Raw genomic sequence first — 12,547 nt, 5'->3', positions numbered from 1 at the left:
TATTATTTATTCGTCTTTTTGTGGTGTCAGATATTTTGTGTTAAATAAAATACAAAACTAAATTCTAATAATAAATAAATTAAAAAATATTTTAATAACATAAAATAGTAAATATTAATATATTTTGTTATAAAAAGTTTTTTAGTAATAACAAAATATAAAACTATAAGTGCTAAAAGAAAACAAACAATAATATTTTGTGCTTAAATAAATGGAATTTAAAAAGGTTATTAAAGAACTTTATTGACAGTCATGAATAAATTAGGATGGTATAAAGGAAAAGCTGCACTAACACTAGATCAGCTTTATGAAAAAGAAGCTGATCCTGAGGAATTTAAAAGAAAATATCTCCCGAATGTACAAACAAAACGAGTTAAGTCTGAAACAAAGAAACCAGAAAAAGTTTCAACAAACAATAGTAAAAAGTCTATCACCAAAACGATTGAAAAGAAACCCAAAAAGCTAAATGAATTAACAGATGAAGAAAAAATAGAACTAATGTTCAGAAAAAAAAATGCAAAACCAGTATCTTCTATCCCTAAAACGGTGTTAAACCAATTCAAAAAACCTAGTGTTATGCAAAAAAGAAAAGAGACACCTTCTAACCACTCTCAAGAACAACGATATGATGATTTTATTGATGATGATTTTAAACAAAATTATGATGATGATTATGATGATGTGGGATATGCAGGAATGGTTGCAGAAGAAGAGAGATTAGCAGAAGAAGGCAGAAGAGAAGATGAAGCAGAGTTATTAGCATTGAAACATTCAGGAAAGTATAGTAATGATTTTTAAGATTCTAAATATGATATTTTTGATAAAATACAATTAATTTTTGTTTTAAAAAGACTCAAAGAAAAAGTATCAAGATTTTTGTTTTACTGTTTCATAAAAATAAAGAAAGACAAATGAATGAATTTTTCTATTTATCAGTGACAAAGGATGAATAAATAATTCCTGGGAAATATTCTTATTGCTAATATCAAATCCCTATTATCTCAAAAAAATATAATAAAAAATTAAAAAAGAAAAAGAAGAATGAAAAAAAAGACGTGGCTGAAATGATTCATAAAACCCTACGAACTAAGAACAATATTATTCCATGAACACAGACTTACCTAGTCAAATTAATTTTCCTAAAACTGAAGAGGAAGTTATTGAATTCTGGAAAAAGATTGATGTGTTTAATAAATGCAATGAAATAACTAAAGATAGACCTCGTTTTTCTTTCTATGATGGACCACCCTTTGCCACAGGACTTCCACATTATGGACATTTACTTGCAGGAACTATTAAAGACACAGTTTGTAGATATGCCATTCAAACAGGACATAGAGTTGATAGAAAATTTGGATGGGATACTCATGGACTTCCAATTGAGTTTGAAATTGATAAATTATTAGGTATTCATACTACTGAGGAGGTACTTAAACTTGGTATTCCTAAGTATAATCAAGAATGTAGAAATATTGTTATGAGATATTCAGAAGAATGGAAAAAAGTAGTTTGGAGATGTGGTAGATGGATTGATATGGATCATCCTTATAAAACAATGGACATTGATTTTATGGAATCAGTTTGGTGGGTGTTTAAACAATTGTATGAAAAGAATTTAGTCTATCGAGGATTGAAAATTATGCCATTTTCTACTGGATGTTGTACACCATTAAGTAATTTTGAAGCAGGTATGGCTTATAGAGATGTACCAGATCCAGCTGTCACTATGACATTCCCTGTTAATGGAGAGGAAAATACTTATTTCCTTGCATGGACAACTACTCCATGGACTCTTCCATCTAATCTTGCACTTTGTGTCAATCCCAATATGGATTATGTTAAATTTTATGATGAAACTACTAAACATAATTATTATATGATGGAATGTTTAATGCCAACACTTCCTAATGCTAAAAAAGCAAAGAGAACAATAATAGAAAAAATGAAAGGTAAAGACCTTGTTGGAAAAACTTATGTTCCATTATTCCCTTATTTCAAAGACCTTAAAGGATGTTTCAGAGTTGTTGCTGATGATTATGTCCAAAATGATTCTGGAACTGGTATTGTTCATCAAGCACCAGGATTTGGTGAAGACGATTATCGTGTTTGTATGGCTAATGGTATTATTAGTAAAGGAACTAATCTTGTTTGTCCAATTGATTTTTCAGGTAAATTTACTGCTGAAGTACCAGATTATCAAGGTAGATATATTAAAGATTGTGATAAAGATATTATTGAAAGACTTAAGAAGGAAGGAAGAATCTTTAATGTAGCAACTATTACACATTCATATCCATTCTGTTGGAGGTCTGATACTCCATTAATTTATCGTGCTATTCCATCATGGTTTGTTAATGTTGAGTCTTTCAAAGATAAATTAGTTGAAAGTTCTCAACAAACTTATTGGGTTCCAGAAAATATTAGAGAAGGTAGATTTGAAAATTGGTTAAGAAATGCAAGAGATTGGGCTATTTCTAGAAATAGATTCTGGGGAACACCAATCCCAATTTGGACTGATGATGATTATACTGAATTTGTTTGTGTTGGAAGTGTAAAAGAACTTGAGGAACTTACAGGAAAAAAAGTTACCGATCTTCATAGAGAATCTGTTGATAATTTAATTATTGAAAAGAATGGTAAAAAGCTTCATAGAATCTCTGAAGTTTTTGATTGTTGGTTTGAATCAGGATCTATGCCTTATGGACAAAGTCATTATCCATTTGAAAATGTTGAACAATTTAAAGAGAATTTCCCAGGTGATTTTATTGCTGAAGGTATTGATCAAACAAGAGGATGGTTCTATTCTCTTATTGTTATTTCTACTGCTTTGTTTGGAAAAGCACCATTTAAGAATTGTGTTGTTAATGGTCTTGTACTTGCTTCTGATGGTAAAAAAATGTCAAAGAGATTAAAGAATTATCCTGATCCAATGGATATGATTAATCTCTATGGTGCTGATGCTTTAAGACTTTCACTTATTAATTCACCAGCTGTACGTGCTGAAACTGTTAAATTCCAAGAAAAAACATTAAAAGAATTAATTTCAACCATTTTCTTACCATGGTTTAATACATTAAGATATCTTAAACAATCATTTAAACCTGAGATGAAGATTATGGCTATTGATAAAATTGCTAATATGAATGATATGGATAGATGGATTCTTTCTTCATTAATGTCACTTGTAAAGAAAGTTAGAGAAGAAATGAAAATGTTTAGACTTTATACTATTATTACACCATTAGTTGATTTGCTTGTAACCCTTTCTAATTGGTATATTAGATTAAATAGAAAAAGATTTAGAGGTGGTTACGGTGAAGCTGCACAAGAAACTTCATGTAGTGTTTTGTATCATTGTTTGAAGATTATGTCAATTCTTATGGCACCTTTTACACCATTCTTCTCAGAATTCTGTTATCAAAAATTAAAAGCATTCCCATTAAATTATGAAGAGAAGATGGAAGAGTCTGTTCACTTTGTCCAAATTCCTGAACCACTTGAACAATTCCATGATGCTAAACTTGAAGAAGTTGTTGATGCTCTTAAGAAAATTATTGAATTAGGTAGAAGTGCTCGTGATAAGAAAATCCTTCCATTGAAACAACCATTGAGAAAGATAACAATTATCCATGGTTCTCAAGAATTCCTTGATCGTTTAATGGTATTTAAAGAATATATTGCTATTGAATTAAATGTAGAAGAAGTTATTGCTACTACTGAACAAGATCAATTTATTACTCTTTCATTAGCTCCAGAAAGAGCTGTTATTGGTAAGAAATATAAAAAAGAAGGAAAGAAATATATTGATGCTTTAATGAAGGTTGATCGTAATAGAATTTTGAAGTTTATTGAAGAAGGAAAAATTGAAGTTGAAGGACAAACCTTTACTGAAGAGGAAGTTAAAGTTCATAGACAATTTAGTGGTGACACTTCAACACAAGAAGCAATGTGGGATAAGGATGTATTAGTTTTATTAGATTGTGTTCGTGATATTAATTTGATTCAAAAAGGAATTTGTAGAGAAGTAAATAACAGAATCCAAAAATTAAGAAAGGAAGCAGGATTGAAGGTTGATGATAATGTTGTTGTTTATTATAGTTATGATGATTCTAATCATACTAATATTGACGAGGCAATTAAAGCACAAGAAGAATTCCTTAAATCTTATGGAGTTATTATGAAAGTTAAAGAAGGAGAAATAGCATCAATCAAAGACGCAAATGTTACTTTGAAATGTGTTACCGACTCTATTCACTTATTCCTTGTTAAGCTTTAAATGAATACTTTTTGGTAGAAAAAAAAAATTTTATGTTAAAAATCCTTTTATTATAAAATTGATTTTCATAATAATTTAAAAAGAAAAGAATATTATGTTTAGTCAGAAAAAAATAAGTAAAAATAAATAAGAAATCAGAAAAATTTCACTTAAAATTTGTATTAACACGTTTTGATGATTGAACCTACTTTGATTATTGGAACTTTTAACTATGTTTGTTTAGTTGTTATTTAGTTATAATAAAAATGAGAAGGTAATAAGTAGTATGTCAAAGACACTGAAATTAAAGATATAATATCAAAACTGGTTGAAGTTATTTCTGTTGATATTAAAACTGATGTGTCAAGTGGTAAATCTCTTGGAGTTGCTGTTGTTACATTAAAAAATAAAAGTGATTGTGATGGATTAATTAAAGCTCTAAATGAAAGTCCAGTTGAAGATTTGATTGGTGACAAAGATAAGTTGTGTAGTGAAAAGATTTTAGCTCAACCGTGGACCACTAAAACAGAACTTCAATTTATTTATGAGAATGGTCAATTTTCACATACTTCTTCAAAAGAATATTATGCAAATGAATTGAAGAAGTTTGGTTTTCTTTTCTTTTTATTTCTGATACAATTAATTATACCAACGACGTAGAGGTGAAAGTAATAGAAGAGGTGATGAAAATGAAAGAAAAAGATCTCGTTCTAGACACTCTCGTTCCCATTCTAGACACTTTAAAGGATCAAAAAGACATCACTCAAGAAGCAGATCAAGACGTGAAAGACGTCGTTCAAGAAGTAGGTCACCTCGAAGAGATAAAGATAGAGACAGGTCTAAGAGAGATTCTCATCGCCATTGAATTGAATTTTTGTGATTGATACATTTTATACAAATCCATTATATTTTTAAAATTTGTTATATTATCTTCTTTTACAACATAAGAATTAAGAAAAATGTTTTAACAAAAAGAATAAAAATCAAAAGAAAAAAAAAAAAGAAAAAAAAAGGAACTAAAAAAAAAGAAAAAAACTTAAAAAAAATTATATTATTTTGAAAGGTATGAAGCAAATTCTTTTTATTTCAGTATTTGTTATTTCCAGTATTGCACTTATAACTGAAATTGGACATACAGGAATATTAGCTGCTAATCTTGTTACAAGTGAAAAAGATGTAGTTGAATTAGAAAAACGAATTCAAATTAATGAAGATAGAGAAAGAGTTCTTAAAGATCAATTGAGAATGCATTATCATGACCTTAGACTTGCTGCAAATCCTACATCAAGAGTTCAACTTGAAAGAGGTATTGAATCAATTTTAAGTGAATTAAGAGTTCTTAGAGCTGCTTCAAGAAAATTCCTTGATAAAATGAGAGGAATTGCTGATGGACTTACTGGAATTGAACGTAATGAATTTATTAGAAGACATAGACTTGAAAGAAGAGTTGGAAGTACATCTAATTTAAAAGCATCAAAGATTACAAAACAAGCAAAAAAACAAGTTAAAAAAATTGCAAAAGAATCAGCTAAAAAATACAGTTCTATTGCTGCCAAAAGAGCTGGAAAGAAAGCTGTAGAAGAAGCTAAGAAGAAATTTGGAAATGATCAACAAAAGATTAAATTAGAAAAGAAGAAAGCAGAAAAGAATGTTTATAAAAAAGCTTATAAAGCAATTATGGAAGAAGTCAAAAATACTGCATTAGGATTACAACCAAGTGCTTTTAAGAGTAAATCTGCTGATATTGTATTGAGAGCTACTAAGAAAGATAATATTGCAGTTGATATTGATAAAAAAGAAAGATCTGTAGCTGTTAATAAAGCTGTTAATAAACAATTAAAAAAAGTTTTAACTCCAGCACAACAAGAATCACTTAAGAAAACTAAGAAAGTTGTTCAAGAAGCTCAAAAAGAAATTAAGAAGAGTGATGAAGAACAAAAACAATTAAATAAAGTTAAAGAAGCTAAAAAGAAAATTCAAAAACAAAAGGATGAACTTGTTAGACAAAACATTAAAATGAAAAAAGCAATTAATAAAGAAAAAATAACAAAAGGTAATTTAGTCGCAAAGAAAAATATTACAAATAAACCAAAAATGAATGTTATTAAAGAAAATAAGAGAGCTATTGAAAAAACTGTTTATAAAACACAACAAAGAGCTAAACAAGAAGGTCTTCAACCAATGGGACAACAATTAATTCAAGAACAACCAATACCAAATATGTTTGACAATATGCCAACTGTTGCTGAATTAAATAAAGAAAGAAATATGAAAATTGATCAAATTAATAAAATGAGACAAAAACAAAGATCTCAATTATTTGAACCAAGTTTTATTAACACCATTCCACCAGAATTAACAGCTAACCCAATGATCGGTAATTATGGTCCTGCAATGGATATTGAAGAACAAAAACAATATATGTCCTCTTTATTTGGAGGAGCACCAGAATTACCATTCTTAGAAGATCAATATTTAGTGAATCCAATGGAGATTGATGCTGCCTATAATCAGATGTTGATGTAATTCACAATTAAGTTCTTTTTTATTATTCTATAAATTTTTGTTATTTTTTATGTTATTTGTTTTTATAAACTATAAAGAAACACTTTAAACTTTATAAACTGAAATAATTATGATACAAATCTATAATTAATAATAAATAAATTATAATTAATAATAAAAATAGGAATGAAGAGAAAAACCCTATAATCTAAAAATTTGAGATAGCTAGCGATGGCCTTACACAAAGCTGGTTTAAGTAAAGAACAAAAGAAAGCTAAGAAAGAAGCATATCTTGTCAAGATGAAAAAACTCTTGGAAGAATACAAACAAGTTGTAGTTGTCAAATGTGATAATGTAGGATCATCTCAATTCCAAACTATCAGAAAAGAATTAAGAGGAACATGCGAATTTGTTATGGGAAAGAATACTCTTATTAGAAAAGCCATCAAGAATCAAGCAGAAACTCAACCAGAACTCGAAGAACTTCTTCCACACATTAAAGGTAATGTTGGATTCATCTTTACTAAAGGTGATCTTTATCAATTAAAAGCTAAACTTACTGAACTTAAAGCACCATCACCAGCTAAAGCTGGAGTTATTGCACCAAATGATGTCATTGTACCAGCTGGTGACACAGGACTTGACCCAACACAAACCAACTTTGTCCAAGCATTGAACATTGCCTCAAAGATTACTAAAGGTCAAATTGAAATTACTTCAGAAACTCTTTTAATTAAAGAAGGAGAAAAAGTTGGTGTATCACAAGCAGTTCTTCTTCAAAAATTAAAGATTAATCCATTCAAATATGGAGCTGTTATTGATGTAGTTTATGATAACGGTATTGTTTATGATGCTAAAGCTCTTGATTTAACTGAATCAGATATTGTCAAGAAATTCCAAGAAGGTGTTCAAGCTGCTACTGCTATTTCACTTGCTGCCAATCTCCCAACCGAAGCAGCCTGCCCACATCTTATGCTCAATGCATTCCAAGCTCTCCTTGGATTCTCAAAAGAGAGTGGTGTTGTATTCCCATTGGCTGAAAAGATCTTCAATAACATGACTGCCGTTGCTGCTACTGCTGTTGCTACTGAAAGTAAAACTGAAGAAAAGAAAGAAGAAGCCCCAGCTGCTAAAGAAGAAGAGGAAGAAGAAGATTTTGGAGGATTTGGTGATTTGTTCTAAGGTTTCTGTCAAATACTCAATAAATTCATTGAGTTTAGGTAAATTTTTATTTGGTTATTCTTTTAGTATAATGTAATGTACTAGTATTTTTTTATAAATAATCTACTATTTTATTCAGTATATTATTTTGAGTATTGAAAAAATTTAATGTAATTTAAATGTTTTTTGATATGTTGAAAAAATATCAATGTTTCTTCAATAAACTACTGAAAAACATTCATCAGTTTTTATTTATTAAATTATATTTATTGTAATATTTTATTATTTTTTATTAAATTTTTCTTTCATTATTTTTAAGATTTATTTTATTTTATCTTATTTCTATTTGTATTTGTATTTTAAAAATATATTACAATATTGTAATTTTATTCATTCTTAAACATAATTAAATAACACAAAAGATGAAATGAGAAAATCATTACAAACAATAACACTAGTCTCAAGCATTATTATAACTATAAAATGTTTGAGACATAAAAATAATTTTTTCATATATTAATTAAACATCATAATTAAATATTAACAATAAATTTAATTAGTTGAACAATTAATTTACGTAGCAAATAAACTTACTTTTTTTCTTTTTTCATAAATAATTAATGTAATGAGAAAATTATTTAAAATGTTTTAAGGGGATAGTTAATGAAATAATAACAGGTTGATGTTTTGAAAAATAAATAAATGGACGATTGGTTATATTTATTTCAGACACTCAATATAACAAAAATATTGTTAAATACTAACTAATGAAGTTTTTTCTATCCAAGTTATTAGATAGAAAACATAAATAATTGAACCAATAAATGAGATAAAAATATGAATTAAAAGTCTAACAAAAATATAAAAACAATAATAAAAGAAAGAGAAATTCATATCAATAAACAAGCATAAATGATAGAAGAATGATTAGTAATAGGTATTATCTATATAGACAAAGATACATGAATATTTGCACTAACAATTAAATAAAAATTATCACCACAAACATCACAACATTGATAAAATGAATCATTTTATTCATTTTCATCATCATAAATAGTTTAATAGTAGTCTAAATAAAAATAAACAGTATGATTAAAATAAAACACAAATATAATACAAATAATATCAAAAAATATCAAACACAGGAATATGAGAAATGATAGAAGCAATAAAAGAAAGTCCAAATGGAATAATTAAAAGAATGAAGAAAACATTTGGTAAGAAGATTAATTTTAATGAATTAATGAATATAATAGAATTAAATGAAAGAAAGCACAATGTAAAGAAAATATTTGAATGGATAAATAATGAATTAAATGATAGATATTTAAGTGAATGGAAAGAAAAGAAATGTGGTGAATATATAAGATGTACAAATGGCACTTTTAATGATAAGAAATTAACAGTAGCAACATATGGAGGTCATTAAACATAAAAAGAAATGCATTCCTCCAAGTAGTAAAGATGCAAGAAGGAGTAAGTATGACAGGAAATATTAAATCAAAAATACTCCAAAATGATGCTTTAAAATATTGTAAACATTGTCATAACACAATAGCATCTATTAATCATATATTGTTATGATGTAATGAAAAAGAATCAAATATCAAAACATGATTATGTTTGTAAACAAATATATAAACAGATATTAATTACATATTTTAATGAATTTGATGCAATTGACTTTAATAATCCTCCAAAATGTATTAATAATGATGAAATGGTTATAACTTATAATAAATATTTATTGGTTAATGACAATTCTTTCCATGTTAGAAGATAAGATATATATTATCAAAATATTACAGAAAAGAAAGGATATATTATAGATGTTGCTATATGTCAGGATAATAATTTAGAATTAAATTATATTCACAAAATAAATAAATAATTTAATTACAAGAGAAATTAAGAAATAATAGAGAAATAATATATATTGAAATAATACCTGTAATATTATCAATAAATGGATTAATTCACAAAGAATCAGCAAGAAGATTAAAAACACTAAAATTACAATTAGACTTTACCAAAATCCTACGAACAATTATTATAAAAAATATGAAAGACTTAATGTTTTATACATTCAATTCTGGCAGCACATTAGAAGAAGAATCTAATTATAATATAATATAAAGTAAAGGTAAAAAATATATTGAAGAAAATTAAATAATCAGTTCTGAATAATTACAACAGAATGATTATAAGTATATTATTTTCGACATTTTCTGTTAATGAGTAAATAATATTACCCAATTATTTACTTTTCTTAAAAAAAAGAAATTAATATAAATAAGGTATTTTAAAAGATATTAATGTTTATTTAACATTAATAAAATTTATTTTATAAAATATTAATATCTACTTATAAACTTATGTAATGAACCTTCATCATTATGTATTAAGCATTGTACTTAATTGAAAACTTCATCATGGAATGATAATTCCACAATACCAAATAAATAATAATAATCTTATATTCAAAAAATACTATTATAATAAGTCATATCCAGTTTGAATATTTATGAAAGGTTTATCTTTTGTCGTTATTATGTAAAATATCTTTAGAAACTTTTAAATGACAAAATATTTAATAATTTTTTAATTTTTGAAATAATTAAGAATCAAGGAAATAATGAAGGTTAAATTTATTAATAAGACAGTCTAATTTAAGAGCGATGTTGTTAGGAAAATTCATAAATAAAAGAATATTAAACATAACCTAATGGTTATAATAATATTATTGATTTATTTAATTATTTTCAATATAGTTTTAAGATACTTTTTGTTTTTTGGGATATAAAATTATTTTTATTTTTAAAGGTTTTAGAAAAAAAGGAAATTAATCAAAAACGAAAGAAAACTATTTTAAGTTTGTTTTAACTCTTATTCAGTTATTTTTAATAATAAAAATATCCATTTCTTTAAAACATTAAGGAAAATAAAACAAAGACATGTAATTTTATGAAACAAATACCAAAGTATTTACTAAAACAGTACCTTGAATATCCTTTGCGGTTTTCTTTCATAAATAATAAAAAGAACTAATTTGGAAAGAAAAACGCTAAATTATTGTTTATTCTGGTGGATATTCTTTAACAAGCATATCAGCGAATTCTTTATAATCAACGTAACCTTCTCTACTTACTGTGGCAGATCTCATGATAGCTTCAACTTCAGAATTTGAAAGTGGTCTTCCTAAAACTGAAAGAATTTGTCTTAATTCAGCTTCATGAATTTGACCATTTTCTTCTTTATCTAAAGCAGTAAATACACCAAACATATCATCATACAAATCTTTAGGTACTTTCATTTCACATTTCTTATATAACTGTCTAATTTTTTCAACTCCAACAAGATCTTCTTTTACTTCTCTCATAATAGCTTCTTCTTGTTGTTGAGTTGGTGCTTTTCCAAGAGCCCTCAATAATTCGATGACTTGATCACGAGAAATCTTCTTGTCATGGTCAATATCTAAGATTGAAAAATAATCATCAATCAATTCACTGGTTGTCATATTTTGTGATTTCCAGATCTTGCTTCTCAAAAAAGCAAATGTTAGAACTTCAGCGGCGATCTCTCATTTATTTTTTCTTTTTTATCTCCTTTTTTCTTTTTTTATTCATTCCTTGACAATCTTGTTTTTCATAGTCTTTTGAAACTAAAATATTTCAACGCATCTATTCATTGTTCTCTGAAAATTGGAATAGTTTTGAAATGAATTACAAAAATAAATTAATAACTAACTAAAACAAATTATCTCTATTGAATCACTTGTACAAATGTTTTTAAATAAGTCACTAGTTAATGTATATTTTAATGACCAAACACGTTTTTTTTGGTTGACTAAAACAAAAATAATTAGTTATTTATTCTAAATAATGTATATGGAGTATAGTCATTATGAACATTTGAGATGATGTTGTCAAATAAAAATTTTATATCTTCTTAATGTTTAATTGAATAGTATTTTTATTATAATTTAATTAAAGTGGAAACCTAATACTAAAAAAAAAGATAAGATCTTAGTTATTTTAATAATGATTTTCTCTCAAATTGCTATTACTGTATATTCATTAGTATGTTGTGCAATTTCTGAGTTTATTACAAAATATTTTGTTACTGACAGTCCTGTATATATATCTTTAAATAATGAAGCAGAGGCATTAGAACAAAAGAGTTTGTTTATTTAAGTATAAAAAAGGATATTACTTATATATCAGTTTCAAAATTAGGAGGATATGAAAATAAAAAAAAGCGAGAAAAATTAGAAAAAGACCAAGCAACTATTAAACAACAAATTGCTTTTCATAAATTTAAACCAATGATTTTAAATTTAGTATTTATGATAGCATCTACTATTGCAGTTAATTATATGTTTAAACCTGTAAAAGTTGGTAAATTACCATTCCAGCCATTCTCTTTTTTTACAAAAGTAACACACCGTAACCTTCCAGGTGATGATATGACTGATTGTTCATTATTCTTCTTTTATGTCTTAATGAGAATGGCATTTAAACCAATTATGGCTAAATTATTTGGTAATGATAATGTTAATGAAGCAAGTTTCATGAATGCATTCGTTCCTGAAAATGAAACATTTAAATCAAAATGAATGAAGTC

The 12,547-nt window shown here is 26.4% G+C and overlaps 7 protein-coding genes across 7 annotated transcripts, besides 3 other annotated features; 6 read left to right on the top strand and 1 right to left on the bottom strand.

The window, feature by feature from the left end:
- Positions 1–5: part of a repeat region that runs on past the window's edge.
- Positions 6–252: 247 nt separating this feature from the next.
- On the top strand, positions 253–798 carry EHI_177670 (uncharacterized protein; the record flags this gene model as incomplete). Its single annotated transcript, XM_650845.1, has 1 exon — positions 253–798. One exon carries the CDS (start codon positions 253–255, stop codon positions 796–798), a length of 546 nt encoding a protein of 181 aa, XP_655937.1.
- Positions 799–1,105: 307 nt separating this feature from the next.
- On the top strand, positions 1,106–4,276 carry EHI_177660 (isoleucyl-tRNA synthetase, putative; the record flags this gene model as incomplete). The annotated part of the gene is made up of 1 exon (XM_650844.1): positions 1,106–4,276. One exon carries the CDS (start codon positions 1,106–1,108, stop codon positions 4,274–4,276), a length of 3,171 nt encoding a protein of 1,056 aa, XP_655936.1.
- A 174-nt stretch (positions 4,277–4,450) lies between these two features.
- Positions 4,451–5,120, top strand: EHI_177650 (RNA recognition motif domain containing protein; the record flags this gene model as incomplete). Its single annotated transcript, XM_650843.2, has 3 exons — positions 4,451–4,489; positions 4,541–4,860; positions 4,916–5,120. The coding sequence occupies 3 exons, from the start codon at positions 4,451–4,453 to the stop codon at positions 5,118–5,120; spliced, it is 564 nt and encodes a 187-aa protein (XP_655935.2).
- Positions 5,121–5,320: 200 nt separating this feature from the next.
- Positions 5,321–6,805, top strand: EHI_177640 (uncharacterized protein; the record flags this gene model as incomplete). The annotated part of the gene is made up of 1 exon (XM_650842.2): positions 5,321–6,805. The coding sequence occupies one exon, from the start codon at positions 5,321–5,323 to the stop codon at positions 6,779–6,781; it is 1,461 nt and encodes a 486-aa protein (XP_655934.1). The 3' UTR covers positions 6,782–6,805.
- A 183-nt stretch (positions 6,806–6,988) lies between these two features.
- Positions 6,989–8,118, top strand: EHI_177630 (60S acidic ribosomal protein P0, putative). Its single transcript, XM_001913525.1, has one exon. The coding sequence runs from the start codon at positions 6,992–6,994 to the stop codon at positions 7,940–7,942; it is 951 nt and encodes a 316-aa protein (XP_001913560.1). The 5' UTR covers positions 6,989–6,991; the 3' UTR covers positions 7,943–8,118.
- Positions 8,119–8,776: 658 nt separating this feature from the next.
- Positions 8,777–9,102: a repeat region.
- Positions 9,059–10,110: a repeat region.
- An 890-nt stretch (positions 10,111–11,000) lies between these two features.
- On the bottom strand, positions 11,001–11,441 carry EHI_177620 (calcium binding family protein; the record flags this gene model as incomplete). Its single annotated transcript, XM_650840.1, has 1 exon — positions 11,001–11,441. One exon carries the CDS (start codon positions 11,439–11,441, stop codon positions 11,001–11,003), a length of 441 nt encoding a protein of 146 aa, XP_655932.1.
- A 523-nt stretch (positions 11,442–11,964) lies between these two features.
- EHI_177610 (uncharacterized protein) lies at positions 11,965–12,539 on the top strand (the record flags this gene model as incomplete). Its single annotated transcript, XM_650839.1, has 2 exons — positions 11,965–12,103; positions 12,148–12,539. 2 exons carry the CDS (start codon positions 11,965–11,967, stop codon positions 12,537–12,539), a joined length of 531 nt encoding a protein of 176 aa, XP_655931.1.
- Between the last annotated feature and the right edge of the window lie 8 nt (positions 12,540–12,547).

The sequence above is a fragment of the Entamoeba histolytica genome, genomic scaffold (assembly GCF_000208925.1).
Source record: "Entamoeba histolytica HM-1:IMSS scf_1104750518985 genomic scaffold, whole genome shotgun sequence".
Taxonomy (NCBI): Eukaryota; Evosea; order Mastigamoebida; family Endamoebidae; genus Entamoeba; species Entamoeba histolytica.
Note: the sequence above shows the minus strand (reverse complement) of the source record. Positions and strands in the feature narration are given on the sequence as shown.

Bases quoted from the DNA above. Each gene is read 5' to 3' on its own strand.
- EHI_177630 (XM_001913525.1), top strand. From the start codon at position 6,992: ATGGCCTTACACAAAGCTGGTTTAAGTAAAGAACAAAAGAAAGCTAAG.